This window comes from Bubalus bubalis, chromosome 11 (assembly GCF_019923935.1).
Source record: "Bubalus bubalis isolate 160015118507 breed Murrah chromosome 11, NDDB_SH_1, whole genome shotgun sequence".
Taxonomy (NCBI): Eukaryota; Metazoa; Chordata; class Mammalia; order Artiodactyla; family Bovidae; genus Bubalus; species Bubalus bubalis.
Window position 1 is genome coordinate 42,962,681 of NC_059167.1, and position 20,222 is coordinate 42,982,902.

Below are 20,222 nucleotides of genomic sequence, written 5' to 3' on the forward strand. Positions count from 1 at the left end.
CAACCTCACTGCCTTAGTTTAACCCTCAACATTCCCAAACTTGAGTATTCCAACAGCTTCCTAAGGCATCTCTCCATACCATTCATTTTTTTCCTCAAACATACTTCATCTATCCAGTCACGCAAGTGTTATTTCTAAAGTGTAAAACTGGATTTGTCTCTATTCTGCTTAGAAGTCCTCCATATCCATCCAATACTTTCAAGATAAAGTACATTCACTTTTGCTTATCACTCAATCACCACTTTTATCTCTGAGAAATTGTCCCCACCCATAACTCTGTACTACACTCTAACTACGACTTGACACATGGTTCCTGAAATATAACATGGTGTCTTTCTCATCTGTATGCCTTTGTGTATGCTATTCCATCAAGCTGCAATACTGTTATCCAATGTAATCAACAGAGGAAGAGGATTCATAAAATGTGTAATGGGGGTCAGGATATTGTTTTCAGTATCTTAAGAAGGTTAATTAAAAGTGTAGTTTTTCTATGATGAGAATGCAAAGACTGTCTAATTCTTTAAAGTTTTGTTTTACTTTCAGCTACTTTGTATCAACCTAGTATAGCAAACCACTATATCACACTAGTTAGAAGCCATAACTGAAGATTACATGTGTCTTTGCCAAATAAAAATTAGAAAACCTAATTGTTACTGATACAATTTTATCATTATTATTTATATGATCTTAATAATAGACTCCAAAGTTTATTGGAAAACTATTTTTTAAAAATTAATCCTTGTTGGTTGAAAGATTGGGAACAACGGCTAAGGAAAGAGGGCAGGAGGAAGGGAGGAAAGACAGGAGGGAAGGCAAGAAGGATGTTCAATGAATGGTCATAAAGCTTTAAGCTCTTATATTAATCCCTCAAATAAAATCATTTATAGGGTTGGTATTTGCATATTTTCCCATTTTACAAATGAGGAAAACAAACAGAGAGGTTGAATCAGATCAGATCAGATCAGTCGCTCAGTCCTGTCCGACTCTTTGCAACCCCATGAATCGCAGCACGCCAGGCCTCCCTGTCCATCACCAACTCCCGGAGTTCACTGAGAGAATAGTGTAGCAAAAATCACTTAGCTAGCCAGAGCACAAAGACAAGATTCCAACTTGGCTCAAGTCAACATAGATTCTATACTTTTCCACTTAAGCTGGCTGTCTCTACCTGAAATCCATTCTGCTATAGTTGCCAACCTGGTGTCTGACCTCAAGGGAAGCAACCAGATGCTTCAAAAACTGCATTTTTAATATTATTTAAAGAGAGTAAGAGTACACCCATGGTGTTTTCAGAGAAATGTGGCAAGTGAATGGGTGCACAGGCTCTGGGGCCATGCTACCTAGATTCAGCCCCACCCGAACCACTTGACTAGTTGTAAAACTTTGAGCACATTATTTACCCTATGTGTGTCTCAACTTGCTAACTGCAAAACAAGGATAATGATAATGTCTTTCACTGGGTTGCTTTGAGAATGAGATGAGAGAATACATGCCTTCCGCTTACTACAGTGTCCAAGGCATTGTCTCAAGTTCAGTCACTCAGTTGTGTCCAGCTCTTTGTGAACCCATGGACTGCAGCACGCCAGTCTTCCCTGCCCATTACCAACTCCTGGAGCCTGCTCAAATTCATGTCCATTGAGTCAGTGATGCCATCTAACCATCTCATCCTCTGTCATCCCCTTCTCCTCCGGCCTTCAATCTTTCCCAGCATCAGGGTCTTTTCCAATAAGTCAGTTCTCTGCATCAGGTGGCCAAAGTATCGGAGTTTCAGTTTCAGTAACAGTCCTTCCAATGAATAGTCAGGACTGATTTCCTTTAAGATTGACTGGTTGGATCTCTTTGCAGTCCAAGGGACTCTCAAGAGTCTTCTCCAACACCACAATTCAAAAGCATCCATTTTTTGGCACTCAGCTTTCTTTATAGTCCAACTCACATCCATGCATGACTATTAGAAAAACCAGAGCTTTAACTAGACAGACCTTTGTTGGCAAAGTAACATCTCTGCTTTTTAATATGCTCTCTAGGTTGGTCATAGCTTTTCTTCCAAGGAGCAAGCATCTTTTAATTTCATGTCTACAGTTACCATCTGCAGTGATTTTGGAGCCAAAGAAAATAAAGTCTGTCACAGTTTCCATTGTTTCTCCGTCTATTTGCCATGAAGTGATGGAACCAGATGCCATGATCTTAGTTTTCTGAATGTTGAGTTTTAAGCCAACTTTTTCAATTTCCTCTTTTACTTTCATCCATATAGTCAAAGCTATGATTTTTCCAGTAGTCATGTATGGATGTGCGAGGTGGACCATAAAGAAGGCTGAGCACCAAAGAACTGACTCTTTCGAACTGTGTTGCTGAAGAAGACTCTTGAGAGTCCCCTGGACTGCAAGAAGATCAAACCATTCAATTCTAAAGGAAATCAACCCTGATTATTCAATGGAAGGACTGATGCTGAAGCCCAGTCCTGAGCCACCTGATGCAAAGAGTCAACTTATTGGAAAAGATCCTGATGCTAGGAAAGACTGAGGGCGGGAGGAAAGGCAGTGACAGAGGATGAGATGGTTGGATGGCATCACCAACTCAATGAGCATGAGTTTGAGGAAACTCCAGGATAGTGAAGGACAGGAGAAAGCCTGGCATGTTATAGTCCATGGGGTTGCAACGGGTAAGACAGGACTTAGTGACTTAAAAATTATTAAATAAATTATTAATTTTCCCAATAGACTCTATAGACTCTATCATTAAACTTATAGAAATAATAATGATCCAGCAATCCCACTGCTGGGCATACACACTGAGGAAACCAGAAGGGAAAGAGACACGTGTACCCCAATGTTCATCGCAGCACTGTTTATAATAGCCAGGACATGGAAGCAACCTAGATGTCCATCAGCAGATGAATGGATAAGAAAGCTGTGGTACATATACACAATGGAGTATTACTCAGCCATTAAAAAGAATACATTTGAATCAGTTCTAATGAGGTGGATGAAACTGGAGCCTATTCTACAGAGTGAAGTAAGCCAGAAAGAAAAACACCAATACAGTATACTAACGCATATATATATGGAATTTAGAAAGATGATAACAATAACCCTGTGTACGAGACAGCAAAAGAGACACAGATGTATAGAACAATCTTATGGACTCTGTGGGAGAGGGAGAGGGTGGGAAGATTTGGGAGAATGGCATTGAAACATGTAAAATATCATGTATGAAACTAGTTGCCAGTCCAGGTTCGATGGACGATACTGGATGCTTGGGGCTAGTGCACTGGGACGACCCAGAGGGATGATATGGGGAGGGAGGAGGGAGGAGGGGTCAGGAAGGGGAACACATGTATACCTGTGGCGGATTCATTTTGATATTTGGCAAAACTAATACAATTATGTAAAGTTTAAAAATAAAATAAAATTAAAAACAAAAAAAATAATAATGATAAAATTATATCAGTAATAATGAGATTTTCCAACTTTTACTTGTCAAATACATATGTGGTCTCCAGCCATAGCTTCTAATGAGAATGATACAGATATTTTCTACAGTGACTAAGACAGTGTAAAAATGTTGGGAGATTCGATCTACAAGTATTAAGGTTAAATGGAGACACAGTAAGGAAGCTCACGGTGCCCCACTGTTATGCTGCGTGAACTGTGTTGAATGGGCTGTGTTAGCCCCTTCAGGACTAGAGCAAGTGGCAAGCCATTTGCCTCTAAGCCATTTGGTCAGACCCCAAATGGACTGAGTTTAGAGAAAGCAAAACTAGTTATAAGAAAGCACTTTCTAAAGTGCTGGGGAAATAATTAGGCACACTCTTTCTCAACTCTCAGATTTTCCTTTCCCCTCCTTCCCTCTCCTCCTTTCCTCTTTCCTTTGACACTCACCTGAGTTCTTCTCTGACCTCCGCAGCTGTGTTCCCTGCTATGATGAACACATCATTCATGTCATCAGTCAGCATGTTGCAGGCATAGCCAATATTAATGGCAGTTTCTGATACAAAAGAAAGCCCACTTCAGTTAGAACATTACTTATTAAGATAAGCATCTTTTTCATTAGAGTTTTGAGACCTTTCCATATTTCCTTAAGGCCTACAGGCCTCCTTAACTTCAGAGAGAGTATGATTGGTAATAAAATAAATACAAGATATCGAGGAAGAAATTTAAAAATTTGCTAAATCCACACACACAAAAAAAAACAACCAACATCTATGAATCCTCAACATTCTCATCTAGTTTTTAAAAGAACTTTTTGATTTCCAAAAGGAGTATTCATGAAAAGATCCCAAGATCTTGTGATATAGTAAAATGTATACATTTTACTTGTATAAAATTTTACCAGAAGTCTTGAATACTGTCTTTGCAGAGCTGAAATACTAAGCTATTATTCAATCTGATATAATAGACAAATTGAAAACTCCCCAATGTTCAGTTGAACAGCAGAAAAATGATTTTAAGTTTTAAAAATTCTCCCACATGCAACATTGCCATATTTCCATTAAGTGACTAGAAATTTGGAATTTGAATATCACCTCAAAAACAAACCAGGACTGCTGCTACTAGATAACTAGAATATTACATGATATTGACCAATCCAACCTCTAATTTTGTATAAGTAGAGCCTAGGATAGGTAAGTACCCCTTCCATCTTCAATACAATCATTCAATTTTTAATTTTATTATTTGTTAGATTCTTGTGAATTCTATAGAGTCATTAGATTTGTCATAAGTCAAGGAAGACAACTGATAAAACTTCAGCATATCCTTTGTAGAAACCACAGAAATTAAAGCTAAGTAGTAAACTTATAAGTATTCATAACTAATTGAATGGCTGTACACACTGATCAAGTGAAGTCTCTAACAACCCAGCACAGAGCTCAACTCTCTGTGTTTTACATTTTGTAGTCGGTGATTTGAGTAAACATATAGAGAACTGATTTATCAGGTCTGCAAATCCGCCAATGTTCTAAAAAGTAACTAACATGTAAATAGAATCTTAAAAATATGTATGTCAGTTAACTGAATATTTCTGGTCTACTGATGGCCAAGCAGAAAATCATGCTTGTTTTAACCATTACTGCTAGCAATAGACCCAAACTAAATTGATCACCTTTTCTTTCCTAGGAAAGATGGTATTGTGAACCTAATGACTCTTTCTCTGATGACTTGGAGTTTTGTTATGCCTGAAAGTGGGTCAGCTCTTCGTGTCCAACTCCATGGGCAATCTTGGAATTCAGCCAGGTTACACTTGTACAGTTGTGGTGGCTGTTAAAATACCAAAATATTTTCATACCAGTTGATAAAAAGCTGCTTCCTTGAGTCTCTCCAAAGCCTACCCCTCCTTGAAGATTCCCAAACCTCCCTACCAAGAAGAAACTAAAGAAGTAATGCTGAAGTCTCCAATGTCCTGCTCCAGAGCTCTGCCACTCTGTGTTCTAAACTGGGATCAGTGCACATACAAACTAACAGTTAAACATTTTAATACCATTGCTGCCTACGAGTATAACTATTATTTTTAAGAAGTATTTGAACTGAAACTCAACTGACTCCACAGTGTACTACAGAAGATATTTGGTTCACTTCAGTCACTCAGTCGTGTCTGACTCTTTGCGACCGCATGAACCGCAGCACGCCAGGCCTCCCTGTCCATCACCAACTCCCAGAGTCTACCCAAACCCATGTCCATTGAGTCAGTGATGCCATCCAGCCATCTCATCTTCTGTCGTCCCCTTCTCCTCCTGCCCTCAATCTTTCCCAGCATCAGGGTCATTTCCCTTTGGTGCTCAGCTTTCTTCAGAGTCCAACCCTCACATCCATACATGACCACTGGAAAAACCATATTCTTGACTAGACAGACCTTTGCTGGCAAAGTAATGTCTCTGCTTTTGAATATGCTATCTAGGTTGGTCATAACTTTCCTTCCAAGGAGTAAGCGTCTTTTAATTTCATGGCTGCAGTCACCATCTGCAGTGATTTGGAGCCCAGAAAAATAAAGTCTGACACTGTTTCCCCATCTATTTGCCATGATGTGATGGGACCAGATGCCATTATCTTAGTTTGTGAGCTTTAAGCCAACTTTTTCACTCTCCACTTTCACCTTCATCAAGAGGCTCTTTAGTACTTCTTCACTTTCTGCCATAAGGGTAGTGTCATCTGTATATCTGAGGTTATTGATATTTCTCCCGGCAATCTTGATTCCAGCTTGTGCTTCCTCCAGCCCAGCATTTCTCATGATGTACTCTGCATATAAGTTAAATAAGCAGGGTGACAATATACAGCCTTGATGTACTCCTTTTCCTATTTGGAACCAGTCTGTTGTTCCATGTCCAGTTCTAACTGTTGCTTCCTGACCTGCATACAGGTTTCTCAAGAGGCAGGTCAGGTGGTCTGGTATTCCCATCTCTTTCAGAATTTTCCAGTTTATTGTGATCCACACAGTCAAAGGCTTTGGCATAGTCAATGAAGCAGAAGTAGATGTTTTTCTGGAACTCTCTTGCTTTTTCAATGATCCAGCAGACGTTGGCAATTTGATCTCTGGTTCCTCCGCCTTTTCTAAAACCAGCTTGAACATCTGGAAGTTCATGGTTCACGTACTACTGAAGCCTGGCTTGGAGAATTTTGAGCATTACTTTACTAGCATGGGAGTGAGTGCAATTATGCAGTAGTTTGAGCATTCTTTGGCATTGTCTTTCTTTGGGATTGAAATGAAAACTGACCTTCTCCAGTCCTGTGGCCACTGCTGAGTTTTCCAAATTTGCTGGCATATTGAGTGCAGCACTTTCATAGCATCATCTTTCAGGATTTGAAATAGCTCAACTAGAATTCCATCACCTCCACTAGCTTTGTTCATAGTGATGCTTCCTAAGGCCCACTTGACTTCACATTCCAGGATGTCTGGCTCTAGGTGAGTGATCACACCATCATGATTATCTGGGTTGTGAAGATCTTTTTTGTACAGTTCTTCTGTGTATTCTTGCCACCTCTTCTTAATATCTTCTGCTTCAGTTAGGTCCCTACTATTTCTGTCCTTTATAGAGCTCATCTTTGCATAAAATGTTCCCTTGCTATCTCTAATTTTCTTGAATAGATCTCTAGTCATTCCCATTCTATTGTTTTCCTCTATTTCTTTGCACTGATGGCTGAGGAAGGCTTTCTTATCTCTACTTGCTATTCTTTGGAACTCTGCATTCAAATGGGTATATCTTTCCTTTCCCCTTTGCTTTTCGCTTCACTTCTTTTCACAGGTATTTGTAAGGCCTCCTCAGACAGCCATTTTGCTTTTTTTGCATTTCTTTTTCTTGGGGATGGTCTTGATTCCTGTCTCCTGGACAATGTCACGAACCTCCATCGATAGTTCATCAGGCACTCTGTCTATCAGATCTAGTCCCTTAAATCTATTTCTCACTTCCACTCTATAGTCATAAGGGATTTGATTTAGGTCATACCTGAATGGTCTAGTGGTTTTCTCCACTTTATTCAACTTCAGTCTGAATTTGGCAATAAGTATGGTTAGTTTGATAGTAAATTTTTGTTATATATTCGCTTTCCTCTTTGTATTTGAAACTCTTTCCTAAGTGGAGTACTGGGCAAATGTCTTACTAATTAAGCTTCCTGGTTCATTAAAATTGTACCACAAGAATGATCATCCTCTTTTCAAAACATCATCATCTATTTTCAAATTACCTTGTTTGTCTCCTGTTAGGACCCAGATCTTAATATTGGCTAGTGATAAGCTTGTAACTGTTTCAGTCACACCATCTTGTAACTTGTCTTCTACAGCAGTGGCACCTAGTAGCTTCAATGAAAAATAGAGAATACCTTACGTTAATGCATGCATATAATACCCATAACATCTATGGCTTTTAATTACAGAGTTTAGAGGTCAAAGTACATAAAGATGGAAATTAGGATGTGTTGATATAGCAAGCATCCTTTATGTACAGAGGTGGGCTGGGAAAACCCCCAGAAGGAAGTTCCCTAATCCAGGCAACTGGTGAGCATACCAATTAGTGCAGAGATCCTGGAAGATAGAATTTACATGAGGGATATGATATGCTCAGATAAAACATTAGCATAAATGATCAGAAGCCATTTGGGCTTGTAGAGCCTCAAGAATCCCCCAGGTGTCTCAAAGGAAATGCCTCATCTCAGAGTCAGGACCTCAAAATAAAAAGTAGAACCATTCTCTTCAATGAACAAACCATCAGATGTTGTGAACTAAAAAGTGAAGGTTCTTATGCAATATTTCATCCAAAGATGATCAAGGTGTGATCCTAGTACATCACAACAGCTAAACAGTCTAGCCACTGGGGCCCTAGGGAAGAGTGGTTTCTAGAATAAATCACACTCTGGACAGTACAGATATCATCAGCATCTCATGGCTCTAGGTTGGTTTAGAGCTGGATCCCCACTCTTCACAGCAAGTTTCCCTGTTCTAAAAGGGTGGGTCATACAGCATGGAGGAAGAAAAAACACAACATCAAACAAAACATGATATACCAGAAGCTGACAAAGAATAGGGAGTCTACTATCTTCCAATCTTGGGGGACTTCCAATGGCATAAGCTACTGCTAATTGAAATAATCCTCTGGCCACATATGGCAAGCTCAAAGCCAACATATAAAGCATGATTCAAAGTTTGAAAGAGTAACATCTGCTGTGTGCAAGATGATTTAGCCAGTGGATTATTCCCTTGCTAGATCTCTAAACACATACTATCCCTTGTGTAAACACAAACCATCATGCTTCTAAATGCATACCATCAAATCCCTTTCAATTTCTTCATACAGCCCTGCTATCCGTTCATCCCTCTCATCTGTGGTAGTATTTGCATCTTCAAGCATCTTATGCCACTCTCTGAAGTACTTGTCATCCAGATCTCTGTATGCAATGGCCAAGGTTCGAAGGCCTTCTCCTGCAAATTCCTGCCAGGACAGACAGAGACCTTGGAACCATCCCAAAACAATAATCACAACAATAAAACAACAAAAGTAATGAGTAAGAAGTTATGCACTCAAATTCATTTTAGCCCAAGAGCACAACTTAGTCCTCTTGACTCCAACTTTTTAGTCCCCTTGGAAATGGGAGATGCTATTTTTATTTTGTATTTTATTCCAACGGGACTGAAACATTCAGAGGACCTAGCATTCCCCCTTAAGACTGCTGAAACACCCACTAAAGGGTCCTCTTTGAGGTGTGATCAATGGTGCGCGTGACTTGAGGTAACCATTCAAAGCAACATGTTGGTTTCTCACCTATATTCTGCCTGATGGAAGCACTGCTAGTGATGAGAGGGATTCAGCCTGTTTTATGGGCCATGGCCCTCAGTTTTCAGGGGAGAAGAAAGGACCTTCAGAGGAGCCACGGCTCTCAAATCAAAGGAAGGGGGCTCTCACAAGGGGCTGCAACATGACATCTCACCAAAGTCATGCTGCTGCTGCTGCTAAGTCGCTTCAGTCGTGTCCGACTCTGTGTGACCCCATGGACTGCAGCCTACCAGGCTCCTCCGTCCATGCTTTCCCCCTAATAATATAGCGATGTCTAAAACTTACTCTCTCCTACTTGTGTTTATGTTTCAAGATTTATAATAATAAAGTAAATGTATTCAATAAAGATGAAAAAAAAAATGTCATGCAATAGAAATTCAAGGGTATTAATTAACGTTATAATAATAACTCTAGAGGAAAAGTGAGAAAGGTAGGAAAGTTAATACAAATTTTCACTTCTGGGAACTAGTACTAGAAGTGGTGGTGGTGGTTGTTCGTCATTAAGTTGTGTCCAACTCTATGACCCTGTGGACTGCAGCATTCCAGGCTCCTCTGTCCTCCACTATCTCCCAGAGTTTGCTCAAATCCATTAGAAGTTGAAGCTGACTTTTACTTTTCATCCTAAAACCTTTATAATATTTTTTTTGCTGTAGTAAAGTCTAATTTTAAAAATAAAATTGCTTGAAATTTTAAAGAGGTCATCAAGCCCAGTTACTTTTAAAAAATAATTTTTTTTTATAAACTATCTTCTATAGAGTTAGTATTTAATAACAGGTCAAGTTTATCAGAGGATGATACTCCTTCTTTAGTGTCTCAGTCAACTGAGAGTCTGAAATAAAACCTTGAGTGCTACATCCTTTTAATATGCAAATAATTCACTAAACATAGGAGACTGGTAGTTGCTAAGTGTTTCAGACAGTCACAATAGCTAGAAACATATGTTGAATGCTTGGATAAATGCTAAAAACCTCCCACTTTGCACAGGCCTCTATGGCCACTTTATGGCCTTCTATACTGGAAGCATTTTTATAGCCATTTCTGCTCCTTTGGGCACTGCCATGAAGCATATCTTCTCTGTTGTATTCTGGCTTATGGGACAGACACAGGTTGGCAATCAGACACAAATTAAACTTTGACACACCCTAATTAGGAAAATGGAAAATCAGTGCCCACTGTGGTGATATGGTTTAGCCCAGAGAGAGTATGAGAAAAATTATCCAAACTTATCTCGTAGACCATTGGTAGCACTTTGGATGTTGCAATCACACTGTACAAGCCCTCCCTTCCAAAACCACCACTGGGTCCCCAACTGATCTGAAAATCTAGTTACTGCCTTATAATGATCTTTTGTCCTCTTAATTCCGACAAACACTTCTTTGACTTTAACTTGCAACACCCCTGGGCATTACCAGTGCTTTTCTCTCTGTTCTGCACAGCAGTGAATCAACTCTAAGATGACACTACAAAAGGGGACAGATGATTTAAGTTATTTAATTAGTGCATGAAACAAGTTGAATCCTAAATCAACATTTAGGATTAGCAAGATCATTTCCCATCATTAAATCATTCAAAAACCAATAACTAAATATAAATTTAAAACCTCAGAATTTAGAAGTCAAAATGAATAAAGTGAAAGAAGCAAAAGCAAGTCAAATTGATACTCATAGAAATGTAGAAAGATCAAATCAGGTTTCCCATACTTTAGTATGAAAATCCAGGACCTTGGTGTTTGAGCAATGGCAAAATCAAATGCTTATGATTCCAAAGTTGTTTTCATAAAAAAAAAAATTTTTTTTTAAAGGATCATGATGGCCTTCTGGAAGAGATTAAAAGAAAATCAAGAATGCTCTATTGGGAAGACAAAAACAATAGCTATGTTTGTAACCAATATTACCAAACAATCATTCTTTAAACTTAAAGTCAGGCAGAGGTTTTTATTTATTTGTTTGTTTTTTAAAGATTCAGGGAATTTTTTTTTATATTAAATATAGGGCTTGGCAAAGAAAATGAACCCTCAATTGCTTTTTAAAGGAGAGAAACCAAGGAGGAAATAAGAGTTCTGAGCAGTTGCCCTTAAATTTCATATTGTGTTTAACAGAACCTCAAACATATGCTAGAATGACCCTTGAAATCTCAAGTTTTTAAGTCAGATAACATTTATATTTATTCTTAGACTCTTACTCTTTTGCAAAAAGAAAAACGTATGCCAAAGATCATCCCTGCTCCCTTTAGAAAGCTTCTAGAAAGAAACTTTGCATAGTCTCAGGCTGTATGCATTTGCTAACTTCAACCCAGGGAACATTAGTGACTCATCATGATATATGACCTGAATAAAAAGACCTTTAAAGGAGAAAGTTGGCTACAAAGATTATTTTCCTCTCACCATATAAACATGACCCTAAACTATCCCCTGGGTGGAGGGGAGTAACCCTAAGAGTACCAGATACATTAGTACCAGACACATCAGAACCCAAGGGAAAGCAATTCTCCAGTTCCTCTTCACTAAAACCAGTCCAGTCATCCAGGTGGAACAGCCCCCAGCTGTAAGGAAGTCAGAGCAGGTTTCCCTTGGTGTCCTGAGTCATCTCCTGACCAGAGTTGGTTGGTTGGACCACTCAGCGGCTATTTCTCATCAGCTGTGGATTCATCCACCTTGGAGTGACTGACCTGATGTTCAGCAAGGCAAGGGGTGGGTCCATGTGCCAGTTTCTAAACGTTCATTGGCACAGTTTCCTGTGCAGCCATTCTCCACACACTTTCTATTTCAGAAATCAGATCACTTAGCTGATATTTTAAAAAAAAGACCTAACCACAGGAAGCTGCTAAAGGGCCACTGTGCTAACCTTACCACAGGGGCACTTACACTGAGATGGTCTGAAGTCAAAGTCAGAAGGTCTTCATTGGATGGATGAAGTCTTTCAAACAGAATAGTGTCTGCTCCTTTGGAATAAAGCTTTATCTGTCCTTCTGGGTTTCGAACTGAAAAAAAAAAAGTTGGGAAAGTAGACAATAATCAATGAAATCCATCAAAATTAGACTCTCCTTGGCCTCCAGCCAGGCAATTTGGAAATGAGCATCAGGCTTTAGGCAGTCATAAAATACTCAGTGCCTTTGGTTAAAAGGTCATTACCTAAGTCACCTGACTTTACTCCTGTTTTGTTAACTTAGAAATATTCCATCTACAGGAACAAGTATTTTTGTTCTGATGTATATAACCTTCCTATTTTCCTTGCTTACTATTTCTGAAGGGCTAATACATTTAAATTTAAGCCTTCTGTATTGAGCAGAACTGAGAGCTTTGTTTGCCTGTCTCCTGATGTGAAATTCAAGACTGACTATAGGAATCAGCTATCAGCATTATGCCAAATGATCACCATATGGAATTCAAGTCATTCAAAGTCAGGGCTTATGGATTTTTCTCAGCCCTTGCTGATATATTTCCTCACTACCTTTACTCCTCAGAAAAGCTCTTTTACTCTTGGATCATAATCCTAGCTACAAGCAGACTTCTCAGGGGGCTTTCAAAACTGAAGTTTCTACCTTCTTCCCACTAAAAGTCTGTATTAGTAGGGCTGTGCTTTAACCTGCTCTCCCCACGTTTGGGAAAGATAGCCTTGATGAGGCTCCAATCCCTCATTTACAATCCTCAACTCCTCCCCTGGGTGTCACACATGTTGCTGTCAGACAAATCTTTCTTTAAGCCACAGAATACTTGACCTATATTTGTAGGCTTGGTTTTACATCTTGGCACATATCAGGCACCTAATTATTTATTAAACAGATGAATGATATAGAAATGTATTTCTCCCCTACTACATCTAAAAGTCAGATACAATTTAGGACAACTGCTCGTCACAGCTTCATAGTTTGAACAGTGACCCTCACAAGTTTCATCGAGTCTAAGATTATTATATGCTTTCAACTCAGTTGTACCTTTTCTCTAAAAATAGAGTGCCTCATAACAAATGGACATAAATATTGACTACTATTAGTTTAAGAGGATATGAAGTTCAGAGCTTGATTTAAAGGAATATAATACCACAGTACAATAAATTACTTTTCCCCATAACTTTTTTTAATTGAAATATAGTTGATGTACAACATTATATAAGTTACAGGTGTACAATACAGTGATTCACCATTTTTAAAGGCTACACTCCATTTATAGTTACTCATGCTAAGTCGCTTCAGTCCCAGCTAACTCTTTGTGACCCCATGAGCTGTAGCCCACCAGACTCCCCTGTCCATGAGATTCTCCAGGCAAGAATACTGCAGTGGGTTGCCATGCCCTCCTCCAGGGGATCTTCCCCACCCAGGAATCACACCTGTATCTCCTGTAGCTCCTGCATTGCACACAGATTCTTTACCACTAAGCCAGGGGGGAAGCTCAGAAGTTATTCACAATATTGTAGAAGTTATTCTACAGTATTGGCTATGTTCCCTGTGCTGTACAATATATCCTAGTGGGTTATATTATACATAGTAGTTTGTATCTCTTAATGCCCTATCCTTAAATTTTCCCTGCTCCCTTTCCTCTCCCCACTGGTAACCATTAGTTTATTCTCTATATCTGTGAACCTGCTTTTTAGTTGTAGCCACTAATTTGTTGTATTTTTTAGATTCCACATTTGAAAGATATTATACAGTATTTGTCTTTCTATGTCTAACATTTCATTTAACATAATGCCCTCCAAGTGCACCTATGTTGTTGCAAATGACAAAATTTAATTCCTTTTTATGGCTGAGCAGTATTTCATTGTATATATATACCACATCTTCTTTACTCATTCATTTGCTGATGAACACTGAGGTTGTTTCCTCTAATTTTTAATGACCCTTAGTCAACACTTGATCTAATCCAATTTCCTCCTAGCTTGAATAAACCTAATGCACCCTGGAAACTTCTTTGTATTGGGATTTATCTATGGGTTGTCTTCTCTTCTAAGACCCATGGTCAACTTTCATAGTTTCTAGAACTTATGCAATTTTTCTTGTACTCGGCTCAAATGTCCACAGTGGGGAAAATGAGAGGAAAAAAATGCAATTTATATCTATTCAATCAAGTGGGAGGAAAACATTTACTCCTAGGAAAGGCTTTCTCTTTCTTTTCTTATACAGCAATTCAATTTAATTTCTCCCACATTTTCTTCCTTATGTTACCAGAGCTATAAAGTCAAAGTGTGTATATCCTCCACTTGCTAGTAAAACTTCTCTATGACGGTTCATTTTTTAAAGTCCAAGGTAGGATATTGATTCTCAAACTTCTTGGTCTCAGAACCCCTTTACACTCTTAAAACTTCATGAGGACTACAGGTGGGTCCTATCTATCAATATTTACCACACTAGAAATTAAAACTGAGAAATGTTATTATATCAATAGTCATGACACTAATAATATTAATCAAAATATAAGTATTATATAAATAACAATAAACATTACATATTTACATAAATGACACTTTTTCCAAAACAAAATAGTTTGGGGAGTGGCAAATGTTCTATATGATTATAGAGCTCTTTAATATCTTGTTTAATAGAGGACGGTTGTATTCTCATATCTGCTTTCTATATTCAATCTGTTGTGATATCACATGTCATGTGGCTTTTGTAAACCTCTGTGACATACTCATGAGAAAAAAACTGAAAGATAAATAACATTAGCAATGTTATAAAAATACTTTTGTCCTTATGAATCCTCTGAAAATCTTTCACGTTTTCCTAGGGTTCCCCAAACCACTCATTGAGAATCCCTGGTCAAGGGAAATCACAAACTGATTACGAATTGTGCAAATTCCTTACCATCTCTTTGTCTCACCATCTCAATTTCTATTCTGAAAAAGAGATATTTAAACAACCTAACTTCTAATGTCATTCCAGCTCTACAATTTCCTGATTTAGTAAAGCTTTTCCATATCCGATGCCTTCTCTTAACTCAGCATTAACTCCTTTAAATTTGAGTTTGCATAGTCCAATTTCATGGAATCCTGCTTAATTTTACTCACTGAACATTTCTTTTAGCAGCTCAGCTAGTTTTATATCCATTTTCATTCAAGGCAGTTCTGCTAGGAAATCTTTAGGCTAATAAAATCTCAGTCCTTTCAGAAGTTAGCTTTTTAAAATAAATTTAAAATAACATAGCAGTTTTAAATGATTGAGATAAATAAACAGAGTCTGGACAAAGGTCACAGATTTTAATTATAGAATTTGTTCCCACTGCCTGTCCTTTAAATATTGGTGTTCTTCATAGATTTACCCCAAATTGACTTCTCATCCCATCCTTCACACGCTCTTTGGGCTGTCAGATTCTGTTTCTGGCTTCAGCTATAGGATGGTTGCTCTAAATGTGTATCTCCTGCCTAAATCCATTTCCAGTGCTCCCTTCTGCCTGGACATCTAACTACCAACTGGACATCTCCTCTTAAATGTGCCTGAGCACATTAAACTCAAACTGGAAACATTACCTATCACCAATAACTAATTATTCCTCCTATGTCTCCGTTTTTTTGTTTTTTTATTTTTTTATCTCCAGTTTTAAATATCAGCTTCACCGTCCACTCAGTCTCCCAAAGCAGTTATCTGGTCATCACTCAAATCTCCTCCCCCTTCACCACCCATATCCAATTGAAACCAAGAGGTCTCTGCCACCTTCTCTCTTTCCTAGATTATCATATTAACCTAACTGGTTTTATTCATCCCAGTCCTGTTTCCCTCCTGTTTTCCTTCTATAACACAGCCATCACACACAGGGTGAATCATCTTCACACTACTGTGTAGAATCCCGTAATTGCTTCCTTTTGCCCTTAGATCAAGTCTGGACTCCTTTGTTGTTGTTCAGTCACTCGGTTGTGTCTGACTCTTTGCGACGCCATAGACTGCAGCATGCCAGGCTTCCCTGTCCGTCACTATCTCCTGGAGTTTGCTCAAACTCATATCCATTGAGTTGGTGATGCCATTCAACCATCTCATCCTGTCATCCCCTTCTCCTCCTGCCTTTAATCTAACCCAGCATCATGGTCTTTTCTAATGAGTCAGCTCTTTGCATCAGGTGGCCAAAGTATTGGAGCTTCAGCATCAGTCCTTCCGATGAATATTGGACTCCTTAATGTGGCAAAAACAGGAATCATCTAGATCTGCCCCCTTTTAGCCTATTTCCTACCCTGCTTCACCATCTTCCTCTGAATGCAACCACAAAGTAGTTTTCAGTTTCATATTCTACTTCAGCTTCAAGTTCCTAGAACATGGTAGGTACTTAATAAATATTTGCTTGATTGAGTTAAATTATAATTATGCAAAATATGTTGCAAGCAGTAGCTATGCTTTTGTGATATAAAGAAAAAAAAATATTCAGAAATGGTTCCAGGTTTCTGCTGTAAGAGTAAATATAATACTTATACCGTGAAGGTTGATGAATAATTCTACTTGCCATATTTCAGTTGGGTTAGAAATGCCGGTCACATCTCAGTGTGATTTGTACTTTGATAATCCTTAAAAGGTTTAGAGTTGAGAAACCTTTATATAAAGATCTTGTAAGGGCTTTACAAGGAGCTACTGTAATTTATTCTTCTTTAATAATTATCTGCCACTTGGCTCTATTAATAACTAGCCTTGAATTTTATCTGTTTTTATTTATATAATTAGTAAATATGTAAATAACTATTTACATATACCCAAAACTATATAATGAGATCTATACACGTCTCAAGGTTTCCTAGATGGTGCTAGTGGGCAAGAACCTGCCTGCCAATGTAGGTGACCTAAGAGAGGCAGGTTTGATCTCTGGGTTGGGAAGATCATCTACTGGAGGAGGTCATGGCAACCCACTCCAGTACTCATGCCTAGAGAATCCAATGGACAGAGGAGCCTGACAGGCTATGGTCCTTTGGGTCTCACAGAGTCGGACACAACTGAAGCAACTTCGCAAGACTGCACCCATATACTTAACTATAAAGCATATTTTTTTCAGTTCAGTTCAGTTGCTCAGTTGTATCCAACTCTTTGTGACCCCAAGGACTGCAGCACGCCAGCCTTCCCTGTCCATCACCAACTCCCGGAATTTGCTCAAACTCATGTCCATTGAGTTGGTGATGCCATCCAACCATCTCATCCTCTGTCGTCTCCTCTTCCTGCCTTCAATCTTTCCCAGCATCAGGGTCTTTTTCCACTTAGTCAGTTCTTTGCATCAGGTGGCTAAAATATTGTATCTTTTATACCTTCTGACAAAATTATTTACAGAAATCTATTTTTATTTAGAATAAATAAAAACCTCTGAATAAATCAGGGCTCTTGCCCCAGAATGAAAGTACCACTGGTACTGAAACTGTACATTCATGATTCAATGAATGATTATCTAAAACAAACCTGAAGAAGGAGAAGACCTAGGAGGAGGAGGAGAAGAAACAGCAACAAATGTCTGAGACTTTGTGTTGGGGTGTTTTCCCCACCAACCCGTGACAATCATGAGTCTGACACTGCTTTTTTTTTTTTTTTTGGTCTTATTATCAAACATAGACTTGTCTACCCTAGTGGAGTTTCTCTTTCAAATTCCTCCTGATTAAAAAACAAACAGAACTGATTAAAAAACAGAACAAACATAAAGCCCCAAGCCTCCATGCATTCTGCGGTGGAACACTACCTTTCTTCATATGGGATCCATTAAGGCAAACATGTGACGTTTGTGGTTAGGCTGTGATTTCCCTTAATAGTGACTGATGCTGGGGAAAAGCCAAAAGCTTCCCTGTGTAGCAATCTTAGGTTTTGTCAACACCCTCAGAGCAAAGAGAAGCCAGTTCTGGGCCAACCCAACATCAATAACACTTCCCTGAAGCTGTAAATAGAAGATAGTCCCTGCTGATACAACATCAGGCCAACACCCAGAGCAGCATATGTGCTCATTAGTAACACTGACAATGACTGCCTACAGCCTGTTGTCAGAAAAATAAAAATAAACACCCTCAGATGATGCTTGGTTTTTACCTGCTGAGAGCAATCTCCCAGGGCTAGTTTCCAGTAATAAGACACCAAAAGTCCTACTGTTACATACACACACGTTTTTCAGAGTAAAAATTGATTTAACATGTTGATCAGGATATTCATAAGTTGTAAAATGTTGGGTTAAATGTTATTTAACAGATATTCCTAGAGAACGTACTATGTGCTTAAGCACTTTGCTTGGCCCTGGGTAGTTTATGAAGATTAGGGCACAGTCCCTGCCTTCAGGTAGCATGACTTTAATGGGGAAAGCCTGAGTATCACAGGACTGGTATCACACTAGTGCTTCGAACAAGGGGCTCTGTGAAACAGAGCAGAATGTGGTTATTTGGAAAGGAGGAAAAGAATCGAGAGAATGGGTGACACCTGAATCAATATTACCAGATGATTAGGAGTTTTCTGAGAAAGAAAGAGGAAAAGAGGAGAGGTCTACATTGAAATAGTCCATGCAAACAGTGTGAAAGTGCACAAGGCAAGCTGAGTATCTCAGCGGAGAATAAAAAGTAGCTACGGATCTGCAATATGTGAACCGTGAACCTCCTGATGTTCAAGCTGGTTTTAGAAAAGGCAGAGGAACCAGAGATCAAATTGCCAACATCCGCTGGATCATCGAAAAAGCAAGAGAGTTCAGAAAAACATCTATTTCTGCTTTATTGACTATGCCAAAGCCTTTGACTGTGTGGATCACAATAAACTGTGGGAAATTCTTCAAGAGATGGGAATACCAGACACCTGACCTACCTCTTGAGAAATCTGTATGCAGGTCAGGAAGCAACAGCTAGAACTGGACATGGAACAACAGACTGGTTCCAAATAGGAAAGGAGTACGTCAAGGCTGTATACTGTCACCCTGCTTATTTAACTTATATGCAGAGTACATCAGGAGAAACGCTGGAGTGGAAGAAACACAAGCTGGAATCAAGATTGCCAGGAGAAATATCAATAACCTCAGATATGTAGATGACACCACCCTTATGGCAGAAAGTGAAGAGGAACTCAAAAGCCTCTTGATGAAAGTGAAGTGGAGAGTGAAAAAATTGGCTTAAAGCTCAACATTCAGAAAACGAAGATCATGGCATCCGGTCCCATCACTTCATGGCAAATAGATGGGGAAACACTGGAAATAGTGTCAGACTTTATTTTTTTGGGCTCCAAAATCACTACAGATGGTAACTGCAGCCATGAAATTAAAAGACGCTTACTCCTTGGAAGGAAAGTTATGTCCAACCTAGATAGCATATTGAAAAGCAGAGACATTACTTTGCCAACAAAGGTCCATCTAGTCAAAGCTATGGTTTTTCCTGTGGTCATGTATAGATGTGAGAGTTGGACTGTGAAGAAGGCTGAGCGCTGAAGAATTGATGCTTTTGAACTGTGGTGTTGGAGAAGACTCTTGAGAGTCCCTTGGACTGCAAGGAGATCCAACCAGTCCATTCTGAAGGAGATCAGCCCTGGGATTTCTTTGGAAGGAATGATGCTAAAGCTGAAACTCCAGTACTTTGGCCAGCTCATGCGAAGAGTTGACTCATTGGAAAAGACTCTGATGCTGGGAGGGATTGGGGGCAGGAGGAGAAGGGGACGACAGAGGATGAGATGGCTGGATGGCATCACTGACTCGATGGACGTGAGTTTGAGGCAGAACTCCGGGAGTTGGTGATGGACAGGGAGGCCTGGCCTGCTGCGATTCATGGGGTCGCCAAAAGTCAGACACGACTGAGCGACTGAACTGAACTGAACTGAAGGATCTCTTAGTCTAAGGAAATGGCTCCCAAACTGTGGTCCAAACAGTGATGCAGCAGCATCAGGAACACCTGGGAGCTTGTGCGACATGCAAACTTTTATGCCCCACCCCAGACCTGTTGAATCAAAAACTCTAGTGCTGCACTTTAACAGCATTTAAAATCTGCATTTTACTTTATACTTATCTTTCCAAATCACATATTCGCCTATCTTCTATATTACCAGGTGCTTCCTAACTATG

General features: G+C 39.2%; 1 protein-coding gene across 13 annotated transcripts in view; it reads right to left on the reverse strand.

Annotated features, from left to right (window-relative positions):
- The window catches only part of ATP8B4 (ATPase phospholipid transporting 8B4 (putative)), a 337,268-nt gene that overhangs the window by 56,222 nt on the left and 260,824 nt on the right, over positions 1-20,222 (reverse strand). For all 13 annotated transcript variants that reach the window (XM_044925001.2, XM_044925002.2, XM_044924995.2 and 10 more), the window contains 4 exons: positions 12,117-12,232; positions 8,747-8,911; positions 7,671-7,782; positions 3,876-3,981 (listed from right to left, as the gene is read on the reverse strand). In XM_044925001.2, coding sequence (XP_044780936.1) covers positions 3,876-3,981; positions 7,671-7,782; positions 8,747-8,911; positions 12,117-12,232 — 499 coding nt within the window. The remainder of the gene's footprint in view (positions 1-3,875; positions 3,982-7,670; positions 7,783-8,746; positions 8,912-12,116; positions 12,233-20,222) is intronic.